Raw genomic sequence first — 24,062 nt, forward strand, 5'->3', positions numbered from 1 at the left:
TCAACCACAAAACCAACAGTGCCTTGCCTTAGCCAAAACCCTCCCAGAGACACGCCTGTGGCTTTGGGGAAAGCTCTCTGGACATCTCCCAAAATCTGTCTGAAGCATGCCTGGCAGCTTTTCCAGTTGAAAATACTCCCTGTGAATCAACCTCATATTTTGCTGGCTTCTCTGTCTTCATGCCTCAGAGTCAAAGATATCACCAGGTTGGGGGATCAATACTCGGCATCAAGGCAGGTGGAATGATCCTCTATCTACTCCATAGCACTAGCAAATCCGCTGTGCTCTTCCAAGTCTTCTGGGATTCCTGAAAACTGGGCCAGTGCTTGTTACTCTAGCAACTTCCCAGAAGGAAATAAAAATGATTCTTGACTGTGCACTAAATCTTTTTTTTGATGTTCAATGAATATTTCTATAGGGACAAATTGTTGCTTAATTGATAAATATTTCTGTAGAACTCTTTGCCTGTCTTTGAATTACACATGAGGCAGATGCAGACTGGCAGTGACAGCTATTGACAGTGAGTGTCCAAGAGGGCAGCACTGGCTTTGAGTTTTTGCTTTTGTTTTTGTTCTCTCTTCCTTTCCTTTCCTTTCCTTTCCTTTCCTTTCCTTTCCTTTCCTTTCCTTTCCTTTCCTTTCCTTTCCTTTCCTTTCCTTTCCTTTCCTTTCCTTTCCTTTCCTTTCCTTTCCTTTCCTCTCCTTTCCGTCCTCTCCTCTCCTCTCCTCTCCTCGCCTCTCCCCTCCCCTCCCCTCCCCTCCCCTCCCCCCTCCCCTCCCCTCCCCTCCCCTCCCCTCCCCTCCCCTCTCCCCTCCCCTCCCCTCTCCCCTCCCCTCTCCTCTCCCCTCCCCTTCCCTCCCCTTTCCTTCCCCTGCCTTCCTCCGTTTCGTTTTATTTTTTCAAAAAATAAAAAAATGTACTAGTGCTCTACCCTTCGGAGGACATCACTTGCAGCCACCACCACTGCTACTGCAGCCACCACTGAAGTTTTCTTGGATTCAGAGCTCTCCTGCCACGAGGAGTTCAGGGAGGAAAAGTAGAGCCCAGGCGCCGCTCTCCCATATCTCCCCCGAGGCCTTCAGCCTGATATCGCCCAGACTAGGATGGGCGACAAAATCTGGCTGCCCTTCCCCTTTGCTCCTCCTGGTTGCTTTGCCCCTAGGGTTGCTGCCAGCTTCATGCCTTCCTTAGACAGCGACTTTACCTTTACCCTTTACCCTTCAGGCCAGCCAGAAGGAATGTTTCTACCAGTCCCTGCCGCTGAAGGCCGTTGGGTGTCGAGTACCAAGTTTTAGGTGGAGCAGGATTAGATATTGATTTCCATCTGGCCTCTCTAGAAGACAAAACTTTAGTTTTTGAACAAAGAAAATCAGATGGGGTTCACACTGCAGAAACTGAAGTTGGTGATTACATGTTCTGCTTTGACAATGCATTCAGCACCATTTCTGAGAAAGTAATTTTCTTTGAATTATTCCTGGATAATAGGGAAGAACAGGCACAAGAACAAGAAGACTGGAAGAAATATATTACCAGTAGAGATATGTTGGAGATGAAACTGAAAGACATCCTGGAATCTATCAACAGCATCAAGTGCAGAGTAAGCAAATGCATTCATATACAAACTCTATTTAGAGCATTTGAGGCTCATGATGGAAACATACAAAAAAGCAACTTTGATAGAGTCAGTTTCTGGTCGATCGTTAATTTAGTGGTCATGGTGGTGGTGTCAGCCATTCAACTTCATATGCTGAAGAGTCTATTTGAAGATAAAAGGAAAAGTAGAACTTAACACTCAACTAAACAAAATTGAAAAAAAAGGGCAGAAAAATGCAAGAAGTTGTTACCGTTAATAGTCAAGGCCATTAGTAGTCTTTTCCAAAATGTTTTCAGGCATTCTCAGTAAGTGTGAAACAAGTATAATTTTAATGTGGAAGTCTTCACTTTCTGTGCAAGGTACTTTATTGATCCAATTATACTTAAGTGTATAGCAGGAATATTTTACACAATGTTAAGTTTAATTGAATTAATCCATATTAATAACCGTGTTTTTTTAAGTTTGAAAGATTTTTACAAATATCATTTGTGAATTAAATAAATTAACACTGGGCATAAATGCAATACCATACAACCTGCTTTTATTTAGCTACTTCTTTGTAATGGTGGCAATTACAAATTAATTGTAGAAATTTTTGGTATATCAAGTTATAAATCAACAGAGAATTATGCAATTATGGATTAAATATATCAACTTTTTTCTATTTACATATGTATCTCTTCTAAAGATAGATACCTTTGAAATAAAATAACATTTTTGAGATTTTTAAAACAAAATATATTTCAGTGTATAATACTAGCAAAAAGTATTAATTTTATATAATTGGCCTACATTCCCAAAAGGTGACATTATATTAATTTTTCAAACTGCAAAGGCATACTTTCTCATTAAATTAGGATGAGTTTTCTCTTTGAAATGGAAATATATAATTAATGGTTTTCTGAATTGAGGATATATAAATAAAGCTTGCTCATTTTCCGTAAGGATGCATTCAGTCACAATAGCTAAAGTATAGGATTTTAAAAGTAAATATAAGATAAAATAAATTTATTTTTATATTATCTGTCAACAGTGTTATGCAAGTTTTAACATGATTATTGATTTCAATAACACGTTATTACCAGGAGTTGTGAAGGAAATTCTGCTCAAAGGATCTAGACCTAGTGTAAGTAAATATTTTTTTTTCTGAGTTCTCAAAATTATCAGGCACAAAAAGAATTGTGGTAAACTTGAGAATAGCTGATTCAAACTAAAATTTACTTAAGTGGAACTATAAATGAATATCTGCAATCTGATATGCTCATTATGACATCCCAATCCTAAAATAAATCATAAGAGGAATTTCCAGTTAACTGAAAAAAAACCTGTATTTGACTTTATTTTTTACAATTACTGTTTTGAAATATCGTTTATAACTAACTATTCAGGAGCCATTTATGAAATGTAAGCCCCACTACAAAGTTTAGCTTTGGATGTAAATATAACTTCCATAAAATGATCTTTCTGATCAATTTATTCACATTGAAAGATTAGAAAAGGAGACTCCAATTATAAACACCTAACATTTAAGTAAGACGTATACACATGAAACTCTCTGCAAACGTAGTTTACTGCAATCTGTAGAATCTTAAAGGAACAGTAATTTAACTTCATCATGAATTAAACAATTTAAAGTTATTCCCATTTGTAATATAATAAATACATCATAAGTTAGAAACAATCAAATTAAAATTTTGGGCATAGAACCCATCTATATATTGATGGAGATCTTGATGAACAATAATGATACCCAGAGAAATGTGATATTTTTATAATTTATGCTCAGAGTGGTACAGAGAGAGACATTTCCCTCCTCCTTAAAGCCCTTGGGAGAAAAATGTAAATTTCTTTTTAAAAATGAGACTAATACCATATATGACCAGTTACCTTAATTGGCCAAGAAAATTCTTTGGGTGGCTAGAAGTCCCTGTAACACATGCAAAACAAGGGTCAGTAAGATCACTGCTTATGAAGAGCCCACCCTTTCATCCTTTCTGTTAAATTCATAAGCAAACTTGTAGTACTGTAACTAATAAAGCAGGAAACAGATACACACTACTGCATCTGTTCTATAAAACTGTGATTAAGAATTCAACTATATATATGGTGTATATACACACACACACATATATATACATATATATGGTAGATATATATGTCTTTGCTGTACTGCGCTCTAATTTCTCACCTAACACTAAATTTGTTACATCATCTTTTATGGTAATATGTGATTTTTGTCACTGACTTTAAAACTGTTTCACTAACTTCTTACCATACAAGAGTGATAATGTCTTTATTTGAAAAACAAAGAATTTATTTGAAAAAAATTTATTTGAAAAAATTTTTGTTTGAAAAATTTATTTGAAAAATTTATTTGAATTTATTTGAAAAACAAAGAATTTAGGAAGATTAAGGACAGTTTTATTTTTTGTAGGCACAAAGTGAAAAGAGTGAGATTAAGAAGCATGCAATCTGTATTAACCAAAAAAAATAAAATTCGTAAACAAAGGTCAAAAATCTTTAATATTTTAAAGGTATATTATCTACTTCATATGTTTTTTTTTAAAGTCATGCTAAAATGAAGGAAGCTATTCATCACTTAAGAGCTAATTTGTCATGGCTTTCTAATTGCCTAACTTAAAATACTACAACATTAACTAAGGCCTAGAGTTCTGATTTGCATTTGGAGCATTGATGTGTTCTTTCATGTGAATGTGAACATATAGAAAGTAGTGTTTGAAAAGCATTGAAATAAGTTACAAATTTATATTTAAGTATATTGACCCTCTTGAATATTATGGTGGCTTAAAACTGATAATAATTAGGGCTGGGGATTTAGCTCAGTGGTTCCGCCGCCTGCTTCGCAAGCACAAGGGCCCGAGTTTGATCCCTGGCACCAAAAAAAAAAAAAAAGAAAAGAAAAAAAATTGATATTTATCAAGTATCTGATTATAAAATTATATTTTGAAGTTTTAAAAGAAATTAATTCAGTATGTAGTGAATGGTGTTTCATCTGGTGTATAATATACAGTGTTACTCATTGTTTATACTTGTGAACAGCCATCTTAAATGAACAAGACTATGGGTACGGAGCTGAGTATATATAATAAAAATTACTATGAAAGAAAAAAATGTACTAGTCTTAATTACTTACTTCATAGAATTGATAGTGAGAACCAGCACAGGAAACAGAAATTGTGATAATATTTGTCACTCTCATGTGTATGGTATAATGTTTGTGGGTTTTATGGGAGGATTTTCAAACTATCAAGGAAGGTTTTCCAAAGACATGTTTTTGCCACTGCCTTCCTGAGATTCTGGTTTGCCACCCCCTCCCTCTATCTATAGTATACACTTCCCCTGGAGATACAGCTGTTTATTCTTTTATCCCCTGGGGAGTAATAAAATCCTTATCAAAGAGCAAAGGATTTTTTTATTTTTTAAAATAAAAAATAATTTTACTAAAATACATCATAATGACTGTTTTTCTCTTTTTGCAAGGAAGTGAAGGCAGTGTTATCAAGTGTCTGCATTGGTCTGGGCATTTGCATTAGGAACCACTGGGATATACTTTCCCAACTTTCAGCTCAACACATGTCAACAGGTAACTGCTCACACTTGAACCTTCCCCCCAGTACTTTGTATTCATTTCCTCAATACCCAAGCCTTTTCTACCCTGGTGCCCACTTTATCCTCTGTCTCTTTAATGCTTTCTCTTCTCCATTTGGCTTTCAAAATCTAATTCATGCAGAGATAAATTTCTACTTCCTTCATGAAGCCATCTTGCCCACATTCACAGTCTCAACTTCCTCTTCTTAGCATGTCACAATGGAACTCAAATTACATGCATTCTGAAGCTCCACCTTCATTTCTAAGTGGAAAATCCTTCTAGGTCATGGACTGTATCTAAGACTTCCATTATATTGTATACAACTAGCAGATGCACATTCATTCATTCATCAAACATATCATGTCTACTGTATCCCTTGCCGTGTGCCAGATATTGGGGTTATAAAAATAAGCCCAATACAATACTTTCCCATGAGGAAATCAGAGTCTAATTTGAGACTCAAATATGTAAGCAGATGTCTTGGTCACTTTCTCATACTGAGACACAGTATGTAGCACCTGCAATTAATAGAAGGAGAGATTTATTTTGGCTCATGCATTTAGTCCACCAGAAAGAGGATGGCAGAGGGGCATGGCAGAGAAAAAGGTGCTCAACCCAGGGCAGCCAGGAAGCAGAGAGCAAAGAGAGGAACTGGGGACAAGAATTCATGCCCTCAATGACCCACCTTCAATCTGGCCTCACCTCCTAACAAAATATTCAGCTACTGAGTCATCCATGGATGAATCCACTGATGAGTATAACATCCCATGATCCAGTCACCTTCCAGATGTATGAGAATTTTGGGGGGACATTTTAGATCTAAACCATAACAGCAAGTCATTAAAATAAAATATAATGAACTGTGGCACTTAGTAAATAGTTCATTAATTCAGCCAATTATTAGTCCTCAATTTGAAAGCCGCATTCTCTACTTTCATGTCCAGAAGTATTCTTGCTGGATAAAGCTCAGTGGCTGGTAAGATAGATGCAAAATGGGGGTAACTAGACTCCCAAGCCACCATGGCTCCTGAAAAATCATTGAGGCGGTCCCAAAAGGAACCCAATTCCTCTCCAGTCCCTCTGATCAAGGAAACAAAAAATTCTGAGTTTGTAAAGAACTGTCACAATTATGCAAAGTTGTCGGGGTCAACAAAAACAAACAAAAGGCCATATAAACAGACTTTTAAAAAAGTCTGGACCAAGGAGTGGGAGAAACAGCTGACCCTAAAGAGAATGGCGGCTTTAGGACACTCAGAAAGAGGGCAAAACTGGCAAGGTGAACCCAGAGGACTTGGCTATGGCTGGAATCTAACTGATAAAAATCCTATATGGATACAGGCACTAGGCAGTGGCAGGGTCTAAATTCAAGGTGAAAGAAAGGAAAACAAATATAAAATCTGCTTTCAGCTCTTTAATCTAACTTGGAGCCAGTTTAGTGATAGCTTTGGGCCCATTAAGTGGTGGTCTTAAGCAAGAGAATAAAAGCTATTAACTACTGAGTCTGATTCTAGTCCTTCAGCTACTAAGGAAACTGCTTTCTAGAAACACAATGAACCATCATCTGTGGACACTGGATCCTTGCCTGGGATTTGTCACCAACAAGTGTGTAGTTCTGGGCATGCCCTTTCAGGTGACTCTTTAGAAAAATCAGAATTGGGCTAGATGTCCCTCATTGTCTCTTTTAGCTTGGAGATTCTACCTGTTCAGCAGTCTTAGACTAGACAATCAGCCCTAACTGGAGGTAAAATGAGAAACATGAGATCAAGCACAGATGTGTGTGGAGGCACCTTAGTCCTCATTTTAACATGTCCCCTCTGGGGGGAAATTCACTGTTGGATTCTTATTTAGAAAGCCAATATAAATTATTGCCTATACTTGCAAGAATCTTGGAAAACTTGCACTAGGTCTTATTTTATTACACTTACATAACTTTTAAACAACATTCTACCAATGCTCAGGTGTCACATAGAATACTAGACTAGTATGTCTTACCCTAGAAAGAATGGTTATCATCAAGGAATCAAATAATAACAAATACTGGTCAGGCTTCCAAGAAAAAGGAAACTTTCTCCATTGTTTGTGGGAATGTAAACTGGTACAACCAGTGTGGAGATTACTCAAAAAAACTAACTAGAAATTCCACTTGACCTAGCTATACCCCTTCTAGGAATCTTCCCCAAAGAGTTAAAGACATCCTATTACAGTGATACATGCATACTCATGTTTATATCAGAAGAATTTATAATAGCTAATCTTGGAAGCAGCCTATATGTTCATCAATAGATAAATGGATAAAGAAAATGTGATATTTACACATAATAGAGTACTACTCTGCCAAAAAGGAAGATAAACTTGGGTTTGTAGGAAAATGGATGCACCTTGAGGCCATAATGTTAAGTGAAATAAACCAGACACATAAGCTTAAACATCATGTGGTTTATCTTGTATGAAAAACCCAAAATATAAATAAAGAGCAAAATAAAAGTTAGATCTTTTTCAAATGAGAAGGGGAGATAGATCTTTCTCAAATGGAAAGTGAATCAAGAGATTGGGGGGAAGGGGGAAGGGGTCAAAAAAGGAAGGAAAACACATTATATACATGTACCAACTCTCCACAAGGAATGTGAACATTATGTATTGCAACCATGTGCTAACAAAAAATAAAAACTGGAAAAAAAGCAAATGTCAGCTCAAAGTGTTTAGCAGTTAGTGTGGATTGGTGCATTATCTGCAAGTAAAAATTACATTTCTTTTAAAAAATAAAATAGAATACTAGACCCTCACAGATTGAAAATACAGATAGTCCTGAGTTTAAAAATGGGACTACCTTCTGATAAACCCATCATAATCTGAAAATCTCATTAAGTTGAAAATGCATCTAACACACCCAACATCCTAGCCAGCCTGCCTACACATGCTCAGAACACTCAGATTAGCCTACAGCTGGATTTGAGATGCAAAGGCACAAGACAACATTCAAAAACCCTGGCAACACAACACACCCTAGAGTATCTATTGTTTACCCTCTTGATTGCTTGGCTGAAGGGCAGCTGCGGCTCCCTGCTGCTACTTAGCATCACACTGCCAGCCCCTGGAGAAGATCAGAATTATGAGTTTGAAGTATGATATCTACTGAACACATATCACTTATACACCATCATAGAGTGGAAAAATTGTCAGTTGAACCATCTTAATTCTGAAAGTTCAGAAACTCTGCCTGGTCACATAGCTACATAGTAGCCAGTTCTGACCCCCCAGCCCCCCTCCCAGCCTTCTTGCCCAACAAAGTCCAGAATAGTCAGTATCTTCCAAGACGTACCAAAGAAAACTTACATTTCCTAGTGTTACTGTTGCAAAAGCCAGTTAATACAAATCTGGAAAAAGAACAGGTGTGAGGGCAAATATAGTTGAGTACGATCCCTCCCAGCATTGCAGCAGGGAGGGCTGGAAGGGGAAGCTGGACGTGTTGGAACACTGGAACCATAGTCACAGTTACTGTTCTTTTTCAAATAACATGATTTTGTCCAATGCAATTCTGAGTTCACAAGTTGTTATTTTTCCCTCCTAGGAAAATAGGCAAACTGATTCCAGAAGATTTGGGATTGTCCTCCTAGGACAAAGTGGGTGTATAATGTGTTTTGTTGCACTGGACTGACTGCTTTACCTCTTGTGGGATGTGTGCTTTTTAATTAGTCAGTGTTGAGGCCGTTCAGTGATTAACTGCTAGTGACAAATGTTTTCTTTCATTTGCTGAACAGTATCACCAAGTCTTTTTTTTCCTTTTTGGAACAGGGCATTGAACTCGGGACCTTGTGCTTACGAGGCAGGCGGCAGAACCACTGAGCTAAATCCCTGGCCCAAGTCTGTTTTAACCTCTCTCTTCATTTCTCTGTTTAACACACAGCATTTCAACAAGAGTTAAAAAAAATGTTTTAAGGAGGAGATATCAGCTCAAATTAGCACAACCACTGCTGTCATTTTCATTTTTTCATACTTTTTATGTCCGGTCATAAACATTTTTACTTAAATACGATAGTACTGTTGATACAATTTTGTGATCTGATTTTCTCCTTTAGATAACACTTTCTACAGTCCCTGTGATTATCATTTAATGGCCACCGATGACCAGGATGGAAATGGTAGTGATTCCCTGTCCTTGGCTGTTGGGAACGGTTATACCCCTCAGCTATTTAGATGGAATTGTCAGAGACAGAAAGTGTTCTGGAGGCAGTTGCCTTTTAGAAGAAGACATAAGCAGTCTCAGCTACATTATGTATCTGCCACGTAAAAAGGCCAGGCAGAGATGGCTCCGTAGATAATCACTCTTCCTATGGCATGGAGGAAAGATCACCAACAGTTTATAACCAAGTTACAGATTAATAACCAAACACTTAGAATTACGACCACGCGGTGCCAATTCTGCCTTTCTCTTTTCTGTCCCCCTGTTTCAGGGCAGCATAAAGAGGACAACACTGGTAGTCTGCGTGGGTCCTAATTAGAACCCTTTATCTTGACTTCTAGAAATCGGTGGCGATGGAAAGGGGAACGTGCTCTATTGAGGCAGAGGGAAGCAGGCCGCCTTGGCTTTAGGGTAGCAGGTGTAGGTAGAGGGGTGGACTGGCCCATCCCGCATCCTCAGGGGAATTAAAGAAGTGCACAAGAAATATCCTGGCCATTTCAGGAAAGAAAGAAAATGAGGCGGGAGGTTGCTGGCAGGTGGAAATGGAGGGAACTCGACAGAAGAGGGGTCTGGTTCTTAAAATGTCACAGGGCACAAGATGAGGGCAAGGCAGAGGACCTGGGGCGAGGAGCAGAGGTGGCTGCGGAGTTGAAGTGGTTCTTTTCTCTCTGGGCAGTGGGGACCCGGGCGTCGGAGGCGGGGCCTGGAGGTGCTGATGAGAGGAAGGCGGGGCCAGCCGGCAGAGGGGCCGGGCCCGGGATGGGGGCGGGGCTGCGGGGGGCGAGCTGGCGGGGCGGCAGCGCAGCCCTCCCTGCAGTCTCCAGTCCCCTGAGCTCCTGCGTGTCCCGCCGAGTCCCACTGCGGTCGCGGAGCTCTGACCCCGCCATGCTCTTGCTCCTTGGGCTGTGCTTGGGACTGCCCCTCTGCACGGGGTCGCAAGAAGAGGCACGGAGCTTGGGTGACACTTCAGAGCAAGTAAGTGCGAGAGCGGCAGAGAGCCAGGGGACCTGGGCGAGGCTGCCGTCTCCTCTCTCTGCCTCTCAGGCCCGCCTGGCTTCTGGACAGGCTCCCTCTGACCGATCGGACGCTAGGAAAGGAGGCATCACCTCCTTCTCCTTTCATCTCGTCCCTGTCCACAGCCTTCTGTCCCCGAGCTCGCCGATCTGCTAGTCACTTGTGGGTCACTTCTTTATCGTCTGCTGCCCCTGCCCCCCGCGAGGTTTCCCCAAGAACTTTGCCAGGGACTTCAGAGTCCTGCAGAACCGAGTTTCCTTCTTGGCTCCTGTTACCTGCCGGTCTTTCTTGTTAATTTCTGAGACTGGGCCCATCCTCCTCCCAAAAGAAATTAATAACAAGTTTTTGTCATTACTGCGTTTGTGAGGTACTTTGCGGTTACTGTTGTTGATTCAGGGAGAAGAGATAATCTGAGGGAAATGTCCCAAACTCTCGGAAGCCTCCTGGGCTACAAGTCGGGAGCACACAACTGTCCCTGTCTATTCTTATCAATGGGTTAGCAGTTTCAAGGTGGCCTGGTTACCCGCCAGTACTGAGATCCAAAGCATCTCAGTTCCTTCAGTTGGTGTTCTCTACACTTGCCAGAGCTAGGGTTTTTATTGGCTTAACCTTGAGCCAATGTGAATGAATGTAGGCTTACATCTTCTCCTTTCCCAGACTCTTGTTTTGAAGAGCAGATGTAGAAGATGGAATCAACCCAAGCATTGGAAGGTTATTTTCAGGCTATCTGGTGAAGGCTCTTATCTGTAAAATGGAAATGGTGGTGATTCTCTCTAGGGCTTGTCCTGAGTAGTAACCAATAAAAATCCCAAGGGGCTTTTGTGGTGGAGTAGGAAGTGGCAGGTTTTGGATCCAGGCTGGTGCCCACAGTGCCCTTTCCAGCTGTGTGGCCAGAGCAAGGCCTTTCATCTCTCCCAGCCTTCCTTCCCTCTTGGCCACAGCAGGGAATGCAGTTCTGAGCAGGCCTGGGAGGATTTGGCTGGTTTGTGTGAAGGACTGGTTTACAGAGGCCACTCAATACATGGAAGAAGACTTTTTAGTAGGTGGTTAAGGGCAGGCATGCGGCTGCCTGGGATTCAATCCTGATTCTGTCCTTCTTCAATCTTGATACCTTCTCTGTGACCTTGGACCGATCATTTGTTGCCTCAGTTTCTTCTGTAAATGTGGAAAAATAATACAGCTGTGAGTACTGAAGGAATTCACGTACGTAAAGTGCTTAGAGCCAAGTTAGAGTCTAATGTCAGCTTTGACCAACTGTTGGGCTCCAGCAGCAGAAATGCTGAGGGAAGGAATTTAGGGTAAAGATCTTGAAAGTTTTTTGAGAGGTGGAGGGAGGAGTATGTGGGAGGGACTGAAACAAAGATCCTGTTTATGAGCTAGGCGGATCCACTGAGCTCTAACACCCTCAAGTCTAACTCTCTAAATTTTCATTCTTAGAAAAATGTGGATTTAGATCATTTTACTGATATCATACATTTTATGTCTTCAACACATGGCTAATATTTGTCTTGAAGATGACCAAAACAGAGGAAAAACTCCAAAATCCAAAGTTGGGGAAGTAAAAAAAAAATTAAAATGTGTTATGTACTGGTACCAACTCCCCACAATGAATGTAATCATTATGTGCTGCAAATAAGTACTAATAACAATAAAAAAATCAAAATATATGCTTCCAAATTATAAAGAAGACTTTGAATTTTACCTTGATCCATACTTTTAAAAAATTTACCTTTTTTGTGTGTATGTGAGGCAGGATTTAACAGACAGTTTCTAGTACCAGACTTCTTGGGTTCAAATCCTTTCTCTGGGCTTGGTGGAGAATTACTTAACATTTTTGAGCCTCTGCCTCAAAATGAAGGTGATAAGATTACTTAATTAAAAGAATTTTAGCCAGGCATGGTGGTGCGCACCTATAATCCCAGCACTGGGGAGGATGAAGCAGGAGGATTGCCTAGAGTTTGAGGCCAGCCTGGGCTACATAGTGAGTTGGAGACAAGTCTGAATTACAAAGTGAGAGCATGTCTCAGGAAAAAAAAAAGATTTTAAAGAGTGAATGGATTAATATACTTAAATTTTAGAACAGAACTTGAGAATGTTCTACTCTTAATTACTATAGTCTTCAAAATTACATATAAACTTAATTTTAATAGAATATGTAAACTTATGCAAATTTGAATGTAGCCAAACATGCCTACTAACTTACATTGTAATTCTTGTCATTCACCTTATTAAAGGTAAAGTAAAGGTAAAAACACTAGTAACACCTTAGATTCAAATTCCTTTCTCTGCCTGTTACTCTCCACTCCACCTATAAACTATGCTACCTGTAGTGGAGTGACTATTAAAAAGTGATGGTTTCTAACCTGAGTACCAAAAAGTCACTCAGGGAATTCATTAAACGTTGTTAATGTAGATTTATTTGATTTTGTGGCACAGGGTGTGGTACAAATGATTCTGATGCAGGTAACCTAATACCTTGAATAAGATTTAAAGAGCCTATTATGCCTGTAATTCCAGTATCCTGAGAGGCTGTGGCAGGAAGATTGCAAGTCTGAGTCCAGCCTGGGCAATTTAGAGACTTTTTGGGACCCTGTCTCAAACAAAAACAAAAACAAAAACAAAAAGAACCTTGGTAGCAACAATGGGCCTGGGATGTAACTCAGTGCAAAGGCTCTGGGTTCAATCTCAGTATTGCTTAAAAAAATAAAGACTTAAAGAATCTTTTAGGAAATTAGTATGAGAAAAAAGTTCTTTTGTATAAAATCAGTCTGGCAAAATATGCTGATTTATCTAAGTTTAAAATTTATATGGTAATGTAAATTCAGTAATATAAATATGACAGGGCTGTATTCCTATTATTACAAAAGCAGTTTTGAATTCATGAAATATTAATCACCACTAGTTATTAAGTGTCCAGTGACCCAGAGAGTTTGTTAGGAGCTTTATGTAAAAGAAATCAAGAACAATAAAGTATTACTGTTGAAAGCACTCTGGCTCGAGCCAGACTGTGTGGGTTGAAATCTGGGCAACCCCATTTTTGGGCTGTGTGTCACTGGGCTAAGAACTTCACTTCCTTAGGTGTCAGCTTTGGAACTCATGAGATGGGTGGTTAATTACTTCTATCTCATAAGGAGCGTGGCTTTAGGTTTGGGGAAGAAAGTAAAATTTGCACAATTTTAGAGCCTTTAAGAGAAAGAATATTAAACTGTGACTATAAAATTAGGTCCTGAGTGGACATTTATCTAGAATAATAAAGCATAGCAGATTACATATTTTGTCAGCCTGATAAACACCATAGATACCACCCAGTGTTAGATGCCTATGACAAGTAAGGGAAGCTCAAAGTTAATAGCCTACTAAATTCTAAATCATAACACAATTTTAAATATTGCTTGACTAGCACGTGTGAGACCCTGCATTCTATCTCCAGTGCTGCTAAAAAATAATAATTAAAAAATTAGATAAAAAATAATAAACCCATTATATGCTCTTAATGGTTGCGGTGAGAATTCAGTGAGTTAATTCAGGTAAAGCATTTGCACATGAGAAGAAATACGGCATGATTAGCTGTTTTTCACTCTTTATGTAAAGCCTGGTGAAATCTCCCAGAACCATGGCAAGGTCTCAGCATATCTGTTTTATAAAAGACAGCTAGGGAAGTCCATCCTGGAGAAGAGACATACCCAGGTGACTACGTGCAGAGCTGGATTAGAGCCTGGCTGTGTCAATTGCCAAAGCTGGAGCTCTCCATAAATCCACTAATAACAGGCTTCTTTCATATTTGTACCTTAATTTGTTTAAATGTGATTTTTATTTGTTTCTCCTGGCACATAGACAGTGTTCAATACATGCTGGTCATAATTCAAACATCTATTGTGACACATTTCCAATTCTGGGAACTAGAAATTTCCTGTACTTAAGATTTCTTCCAAATTCTCATCTACAACCCTGTCTTTACATTTGGGGGGAAAATAGAGAATTGAGACAAGTTTTTAAAAACCTCTCTAGAAAATAAAGCCAGTAAAAGATTTTGCAAGCTTCAAGCCCCTCAATACTGCTTCCCTTATGTACAGGGATGTGACTGCAGGAAAGGAATTGTAGAACTGAATGGGAAAGGAGGGTGTTGTGGGAGAAATTCCAGAGATTTGCTCACTCCCAATCCAGCCATAGCTCATTCCTTGGGGGCAGGAAAAAGGGTGGGGAGTCCTGAAAACTGGGGGTGAATTACATGTGTCTTCATGTTCTTAGCTTGCAGTCTTCTCAAAGGCTTGGGGGCTCAGGTTTAAGGAACCTTACTTAATGTACTGTTAGAATTGTGGTCAGGAATGTCAGTAATGCTTCTGGATCCAAGGATCAGCAAGGTCAATGTGGAAAGATGGAGCTATAGAATGAAGAACTTAGTTTTTCTTTTTGGGAGTTGGGGGGGATACTGCATCACTCATTATTTTCCCCCAAGTAAGGCCAATTTCCTGTATTTTTCACAGATAAAGAAAGAAAACTGGGTGACTTGCCTTACAGCCAGTTAATTTTTTGGTCCCAAATCTTCCCGGAAGTTATTTTTCTTCCATCATTGAGGTTATAATAAGGCACCCCAAATTGCAAGTGGTTTGTAGTTGAACAACTTCCAACAACATTATCCCCAAAGAAGAGCAGTTTTGTGCAGATGATATAGAATTATCTAAACGGAAATACTCCCAGACTAACACTTCTAGACCTAGTGATAAATGGTATCTTGCGACTTTCCAACATCTAGCCTTGGTTTTGTTCCAGGTTCTGTAGCAGATCTCTAAGATAATAGACTGCTTAGTTGCAGTATTTCAGAAAGTCCTCCGAGAAATGGATTTTAGCTGGTCAATCAAGTCCTCAAGTTCATCTGGAGTCATAGGTCCAGTAATAGAGTATAAAGAGTTTGCAGCTTGCAAAATCTTGTACTGGCTTTATTTTTAGAGAGTGCAAGATACACACCTGCTTTTATGCTTTCTCATTGGTCAACCTCAGTTGGTCAAGCATCCAGACTCAAAGGGAGTTGACATACTATGGAATTAGGCTTTGTCCCTCCTGTCCCTTCTCACATTCTTTCCCACAATGGACCGTGTTAGTCAGCTTTGTGTTACTACAATGACTACCTGAGAAAGTCAACTTATAAAGGGAAAAGATTTATTTTGGCTCATAGTCTCAGAGGGTCCAGTCCATGATCGTTTGGCCATGTTGCTTGTAAGCCTGTGGTGAGGCAGCATATCATAATAGAAAAGCATGGCAGAGCAAATCAGTAGATGCTCACCTTGTTTATTATGTTTTCATGAGTATATTTCTTTTATTTTTTTCTTTTAATTAGATATAGTGTGGTCCTTGATGGTAGAGATCATGGCTTATATTTCTTAATAAATATTGTGGTTTGGACATCTTCTGTTCTTTTTGGACATCTTCTGTTCTGATGTTGGAGAAATAAGCTTGAACCAGAGAATTCTATGGGAGCTTCTATGAACTGGAGCTTGAAGCAAGTTGGTGGAAGCTCTAAGGTTACTATTAATAGTAGTTCTTGCCATGAAGCTGGAAGTCAGTTACTTCTCTGGCCCCAGTTTCTTATAAGGCAATGGAAAAATACTAGAAAATATATAAAGAATCAGGATTTCCTAACCAAAAACAATGATGACGACATTGTTCTTATTTCCACTTCCAATCCTAGCTGGCACCAGGAATCTGTCTGTACTAGGATGTTTTGGTTCTGGGTCAACCTGAGTTTAAACTTGTATTGAACTGTAGCCACAGGGATCCCCTGAGACATAAGATAGTCATCTTCAAAATGAAAAAACCAACTTCTCTTGTTCTCCTTAAACCTTGCTTATTTTCTTAGAAAGCCTATTTTACAAAGGAGGAAACTTCAAAGAAAATACTTTAGGTCAACATAGAGAATCTAACACCTGAGAGGGGCTTGGCTCTCCTTCCAACCATAGTTATTTTAAGTGTTCCCTAGCCTATTCCACAATTTTAGGGAGGTAAAGACCTGAGATGAGCTGCAGAATTTGTGAAGAACTTGCCTAGGATCCTTATTATGGCCTTCCATTGGTGCCCCATACAGCTCAACTCACGTTAGAAATCAGAAAACAGCATCATTCCGGAAATTGTTTGATTTCCATTTGCAGTTAGGGTGGTTGTCAATCTAGATCCTGTACCATTTCTATTTATGTTCTATTAAACAGCAGACTATGTCATGGCTTCTAGTGTTAACTTACATATGCAAATATTATATATATATATTTATGCAAATATATCATATATCTATGTAAATATACATTTGTATATTTGAATATATATATATTTGAGGGATAAAGGAAAGGATGAGATTAAAACAATTTGTTATACTTTCAGCTTTTAAGATGCAAATATATTTATTGTTTATTCCATTACTGAAATAATCTATAGTAATATGTTAAAAACTGAATTTTGAAAAGTGTATTGTAAATAAGGAGGAGTGGAGGGGTTGGAGGGCAGAGGAATGGGGAAAAAATAAGAAGGAAAATATATTATGTAAAGGTACAAATTTCCAATGATGAATGTCATTATATTGTATACCTAAAATGTACCAACAAAATTAATTTAAAAACAGAAAAAAAAAAAGAAAAGCATAAAGAAAAGGAATTCACCCATCCAAAAGTAATAGCCCTTTGCATTTTGGTGCACATGCTACATATAAAACATGTCTACTTAAAAACAAATGATTTTAAATATAATGTCTTGTTGATTAGTATTTAAAAATATTTTTTGAGGGCTGGGGATTTAGCTCAGTGGTGCCGCCTCCTGCTTTGCAAGCACAAGGCCCTGAGTTCAATCCCCAGTACCAAAAAAATATATATATATAAAATATATCCATAAAATATAAATATATATAATGTAAAACATATATAATAAAAATATATTTTTTAGTATATCTGTCAGAATTTGCTAGGTTACACTTGGTAACACACAAGCCCCAAGTCTCTATATCTTAAATAACAAACATTTATTTCTTGCTTATACAAGTTGTCCACCTTGAGTTGGCAGTGGAACAAGTATACACATTGTGATCACTTGTGAACTTGGGCTTGATGGAGCGGATACCATTCCAAATACTGTTAATTACTGTACCAGAGGGAGAAGGCTGTTCTGCAGGATCAAATGTCTGTATTTTAATTTTTGGCCCAGAAGTGACAGATGTTATTTACATTATTGGCTAGAGTAGTATATGGCCCTATCTACTCATGGGGGTCATTCTGGCAGAGCTAGAAAAATATTTAGTGAACAGCCTTAAAACCCACTAACATGATGTCATGTTGATGACAGTGAATATACATCCACACCATTATTTTCAAGACCTGTGTTGTAATTAATCAATGTCGCATGATATATGTAACCAAACCACTTTTAAGGGTATTTTAGGCTATTTCTAATTAAGAAAAATTGTTTTAAAAGTTGAAAAGAATTTTCTTATACATTAATTTTTTTCTACTGATGTCCTGTCTCATGATACTTTAAGTATTATATTAAATCTGACTGTAAGTAGAATTTTTAAATTAAAAGACATGAATACAGGTATAATATAAAATACTGTAGTCACTTTGGAAAACAGTTTTACAGTGTCTTGTTTTGTTTTGTTTTGTTTTGTTTGAGACAAGTCTCACTTCGTAGTTCAGGCTGGCCTTGAACTCATTAGTAGCCCAGGCTGGCCTTGAACTCACGATGATCCTCTTGCCTCAGCCTCCTGAGTGCTGGGATTACAGGTATGCACTGCCATGCCTGGATCAAGCCAAAATTAAAATGAAACAATACAAATATTCTAATTATCTGTCCTTGTCACTTTATCTAGACTCCTCTTACAAATTTAAAAGCAATCAGAGGACAAGGTAGTATGACCTCTTGGGTCAAAGATCAACCTGGTCTGAGAGAGATGGATGCAAATTCTGGCCCAGAAACCAAGTCTCTGCTGAAAAATCAAAACTACTTTTCAGGCTGAATAGTCCTTTAGGTGAAGTTGAATGCATTTAACCCCTCACAGATGCCACTCAAGGATGCCCTCTCAATCCTCTGTCATGTCTCTTCTCTCTCTAGGTTGGACTGAGGGTTCCCAGGCAGCTCAGGCTGTTGCAGAGACTGGTATGTATATTTGTGGCACACTCGGAGTCCATTCCCCTCTCTTCTGTACCGCGTTGCATGCTCGCCTTCCAAAGCTTGAAAGTTGCTTACAGAAGAACCCTAACAGAGCAAAGTAGCTGATTCTTTTATAACATTACTTGAAGTAGCTCTTTCTTTCTTTGAAAAAAAAATGATTTAGTAGGACTATATAAGGACAAAGCATGGAGTTTCAAAGACTTCCTTCAAAAAAATAATCTAAATATAACCTCTATTTATTTTTTACGACATCCTTACCCAGGAAATGAAGACTTTGTTGCTGTGAAGTAAGCCCCTAAAGCAAACAGAGAATGCACATCTGCATATTAAAATGACACGTGATGAATGCTGGGCAGGCCCTCAATGGGTGTTGGAGGCTTATAGATTGAAGCTTGAGCAAATGTTTAGAAACTCCAGGGGGTTATGAGGTGTGATAGAAAAATATGGCGAATTAAACATTTTTTGCAATAAAAGGGACATTGCCATTAATCCTCCTCAGAACACTTCCCCTCACTTCAAACACACTTATCCCATGGTTCTTGCAGTTTTCTGAAGCAGTTCTGGAAATCTGTGTGTTCAGTTGCACTGTTGTGTCTGACTTGATGTCCTGAGTAGCTTCAAAACACTTACTATATTTCATGGTCATTTTGACTTTGAGGAAGATCCACAAGTCACAGGTGCCAGATCCACGTGGATAATGAAACACATAACATAATGTTTTTACAGGCCTGCTTTCCATTGGATGGCACTTGGCAGCACACGTCTTTGTTCACACCTCATAAGCACTCTCAGAAAAGAGGCTTTCAGAACTGCTCCAGAAAGTGGCATGAACAATGGCACAAGGGTATTTGAAGCAAGAGGGAATTTTTTTTTTTTTAGGAGGTACTGGGGATCGAACTCAGGACCTTGCTCTTCCAAGGCAGATGTGGTGCCACTGAGCTAAATCCCCAGCCCAAGAGGGAATGTTTTGAAGGGAATAAGTGGCAATGTGTTTAAAAAATTTCAGTTCTCCTTATGACTGTGTGCAGTGAATTATGAATTATTTAGGCTCTGGTGAAGTGTTTGTACACCTTGGCCTATCTCTGGCAGGTGTGTAAGTCAATTTATCTTTACACGTGTCACAGTCATTACTATACTTGGACTGAGACTTCGTTGTTTTTTCTCTTCATCCTCCTCTTTCTTTTCTTCATCTTCCCCTTTCTTCCCCATTCTACTTCCCTACAACCCTGAATTTGTTAGCCTAGAATTCATTCTTTTATGTTTTCCTCCCTGCTCACATAATCATAATAAACATAGGTACATACAAATTGTGAAGCACCTGGGAGTCTCCCTGCTTTCAAGCTAAGAAGTTGTTACCGTTTCTTGAAGGCTGGTGGAGCATACTACATCAGAGACCTAGTGTGTGTGTTATTATAGTAACAGCAGTAGCCAAAGGGTGGATTTGCTTGGTTCCGCAACCCCAATTCCTACATGGTGATACAGAGAGGGCCAGGTGGCACCTACACATGAAGTTGGTTGCACAAATGAGTGACTTTAAGCTTAGAGAACCTGATTTGAGATAGTGAGCATTAAAGCTGCCTGATCAATGTCTGTGGAGGGAGATATTCCCTTTATTATTCTGGTTATTCAGCCAACTTGCCTTCTGCTCTGGAGCGAGATACCACCTGTTTTCTAATTGTTTATTATACAGGCATCCTTATGTAGATGGTTCAGAACAAAAGAAGCTAGTTTTTGGGCTTGCAAAATGTGCAGAAATGCCACAGACTCATGGAGAATAGTCTCCTAACAATATATGGATTCATCACTCATTCATTCATTCATCCAACAAAATAGTTTTTGGAGTGCCTGTGACCTGCTCAGGACTGATGTAGGCATTGAGATATGGTGATAAAAAAATAGAGAGAATACTCTGTCTTTCACAGAGCCTGAAATTGGGAAGATTAAGACAAAAAGACAAAATAAATATTTATATTTGGGAAGGTGACAAATATCACTGAGAAAACCCACCAGTGACAGGTGGAGAAGCTTATATACATCAGTACGTATGAAATTTCTGATCATTGCTTTAAAACAGTGGGAACATACAGTAGCTGACATTGACTAAGTGCTTACTATGCACCAGATGTTATCCTAAAGGCCTTTTTTATCTTTTATGGTACTGGAGATTGAACCTAGGGCCTTTGGCATGAGCTACATCTCCAGCCATTTATTTATTTATTTATTTATTTACTTACTTACTTATATTTTTTGAGAGAAGGTCTTGAAAAATTGCTAAGACTGGACTTGAACTTATGTTCCTCCTGCTTCAGCTTCCCTGAGTGCTAGGATTCTAGATTTCTTCTGAGTGCTTTATGTGCATAATTTAATTACTCTTATGACGATTCTTTGCAGCATTTGACAGATGAGAGAACTGAGGTTCAGTATGACTGAGTAACTTTTCCAAGATGACACAGTTGGTAAGAAATGGTAGAGCCAGGATTGAATCCCAAAGATGTGGAAGTTTCTGGGTCCATGCTCTTAATTAATACACCAAACTGCCCTTTCACTTATATGTATTCCTCTCTTTCTTATTATTTTCACCTAAAAATACTCTATCTGGCATAGTGGTATCCATTATTTAAATGGTGACTAGTATTCAGTTGGCACACCATAATTTATAAAGCATTTTACTACTGATGAAAGCTCAATTTGTTTCCAGGGTTTTATTTATTTATTTATTTTGTTTTTTGCCCCATAAACAGTGCAAAAAAAAAAAAAGCAAAACCTCTTCTCTTTTGTATATTCTATTTTTCACAGTTAGTTTAATGCTGTGGCTTAGATTTTCAGTGAAAGGATTGCTGATTCAAAGTAGTATACATTTTCAATTTTGATATTTGTCAGGTTCTGTTTTGAATACTATTACTCTTAATACTCTATTAGTTCCATTTCTATCAGCAGTGATGAATATGCACATTCCTGCCAGCAATCAATATAATTACTTTTTGATTTGCCAGTCTCTTAGATATATATAAAAAGACATCTCCTAGTTCGTTTTGCTTGCATTTCCCTGAGTATGTACAGAGTTGGACATTTTAAAATAGATTTGTTAGGTATCCAGAGTAGTTCTTCTCCAAATTGCTTTTACCAGATCCTTTGCTCATTTTTCTGTTGTGTTTTTATGCCCCCTAATTGTCAATTTGTCAGAGATCTTTGCATATTTAAATACTTTCTGTCTTCTGAGTTGGACAATTTCCTCCACAAATCTCTCATTTGTCTGTTAACTTTGTTTATGGTATATTTGTCACATAAAAGTTTTGAGTTCCTAAGTAATAAACAAGTCTGTCTTTTCTTTTTGTTTCTACGTTTTTGTTCTTGGTCACAAGATTTTCCTTACTCCTTAGCTTAGCCTACTTATATGATCTTTTAGCTTTTCTTAGAAACCTCTTAGAAATTTTGAAGTCTTATGTTTATTATAATTTTTTTAGTACTGGGAATTGAACCCAGGGCCTCCACACTAAGCTACATTCTCAGAGCCTTTTAAATTTTGAGACAGAGTCTCTCTGAGTCCCTAAACTGCCCAGGCTGGACTCCCTGAATGCTTGGATTACTGACTTGCGCAACCACGCCTGACAGCTATCTTATAAACTTTTTTACACGAACTTTGCCTACCCGAATGTACTGCAACGATCTCTTCAGCAGTAGACCTGGCATGTCACACTGTCCTGTGAATGTCCTCAATACTCTGCATCACCTGCCGGATACAATCCAAGAACATATGAGACCCTGGGTGATCTGGCTCCTGCCTGTGTCTGCAGTCTCAGTTCACGGCGTGAGTGTCCTTGTATCCGGCGCTCTAACCATCTCATGCTAACTGCAGTCTTCTGAATGAGCCACACTTCACTTAATGAACAGAGTGTGGGTGGTAAGAACTGGGAAATATCTTTGTCTTCTGCTTAGCGTAACAACAATGTGCACTGTATTTTTTTCCAAGAAGGAGAGGAATTAATGTTTTATAAATATCTTTGAATTGCCACACTCTAGTGTTTTCCTCTCTACCGTGAGGGAGAGTGGAGGTAAATGATTTCCGAGGTGATAAAGAAACTCCCAAATTATGGTGTCTGAAAAATGGTTAGACCAGAATAAAACATCAAAAGGTTAATCTTGTTGGAGGAGGCACTGGGGCTTGGGTGCTGGCAACTGTGTCCCAAACATTCCTCAGTCATATTTCCAGATGGCAGCATGGGTAATTCGGGACATCAGGGTGACTTGATTTTAAGTAACTCACATGAGTCATACAAAAACCTTTGGTCCCTTAGGCAGCTAATTAAGACACTCCCTGCTTTAAACTACTTTTCCATCTGTTTTGCTTTTGTAGGAAAAATGAAGAAATGACATTCTGTCACAGGAAGATTAATTTTTTGCCTGCTATTTTGTAGTTGACATCCCCAAACAAAATTATCACTGAAGTGGAAATATGGAAAACATGCTGGATTTTTGAAAACCGTGTAGTGGGAAACATTGAGGCAACTGTTTTATTATGTCTTTGATTTTATGACACATTTTCATGAACTTGTACAATTCGAAACTCTGTATTTGCTTTTCAGTGTCATTGCCTGACAATTTTCGCCTGCCTGTCTGATACGCTTCTTGCAAGGTGCTCTCCTTTCTAAATAAACTGGCCCATTCACTGTCATGGGCTAGGCCCAGGATCATTTCTGTTTTCACATCTTTTGGGTGTCTAAAATGTTCTTTTTGTTCTCTTTGATCATATACAAATTCTACATCTATTTTAGAAATTTTTCTTACATTTTTAAAGACCCCACTGACTTATCTTTCTCCTGGGATATTGTTCTGTTTATTTGGAGAATAATAACTTGAACCCAGGGCCTCAGTTATGGTAGGCAAATGCTCTGCTATGGAGCCACACCTCAAGCCTCCTATCTGTTTTCTGAACTCTGGAAGATCTTGTAGTCAAAGTTTCTACCTACTTACCTACCATCTATCTGGAGATACACATATATCTTCCTTCCTATATGTTTCTATATTGCTTTTTATATTTTTTACATTTTTTGGTCCTTTCTTTCCAACTAATTGTAAGTGCCTTGAGATAAGGAACCATGTGTGATACTGCTTCCCAAACTGTCATAGAATTTAGTCTTTAGCAGTGCCTAATAAATACTAGTTATATTTCATTTATTATATATTTATAATTTATTTATAATATATTTATTATATTTCATTTTGGTGGATATATATTTTTCTGTTTGAGTATTCAAGATTTAGATTCAATTTAATGCCACAAATGTTTTTTAAGTTATTCTTTGTTCTGAGAGCCATGAATTAAGAAGAGGAGGAGGAGAAGGAGAAGGAGGGGAGGAGAAAGAGGAAGTGGAAGAAGAAGGGGAAGAGGGGGAGGAAAAAGAGGGAGAGGAGGAAGAAAAAGAGAGGGGGAGAAGGGAGAGGAGGAGGAGGAGAGAAGGAAGAGGAGGGAGAATGAGAACACGTGGCTTCTCTTTCCCATGTGATTGCAGTATAGCAGG

The 24,062-nt window shown here is 38.6% G+C and overlaps 1 protein-coding gene and 1 pseudogene across 1 annotated transcript in view; both read left to right on the forward strand.

Annotated features, from left to right (window-relative positions):
• Positions 1-1,103: 1,103 nt before the first annotated feature.
• On the forward strand, positions 1,104-1,789 carry LOC101725567 (transmembrane emp24 domain-containing protein 5 pseudogene; annotated as a pseudogene).
• An 8,378-nt stretch (positions 1,790-10,167) lies between these two features.
• Positions 10,168-24,062, forward strand: part of Itih5 (inter-alpha-trypsin inhibitor heavy chain 5) — an 84,382-nt gene continuing 70,487 nt past the window's right edge. Inside the window, 2 exon segments of the mRNA XM_004854533.3 lie at positions 10,168-10,359; positions 18,484-18,528. Of these exon segments, the coding sequence (XP_004854590.2) occupies positions 10,270-10,359; positions 18,484-18,528 (135 nt within the window). The 5' untranslated portion in view covers positions 10,168-10,269.

This window comes from Heterocephalus glaber, unplaced genomic scaffold, assembly GCF_053883595.1.
Source record: "Heterocephalus glaber isolate CG9 unplaced genomic scaffold, H.glaber_assembly_v1.0 deba00001472, whole genome shotgun sequence".
Classification (NCBI taxonomy): domain Eukaryota; kingdom Metazoa; phylum Chordata; class Mammalia; order Rodentia; family Bathyergidae; genus Heterocephalus; species Heterocephalus glaber.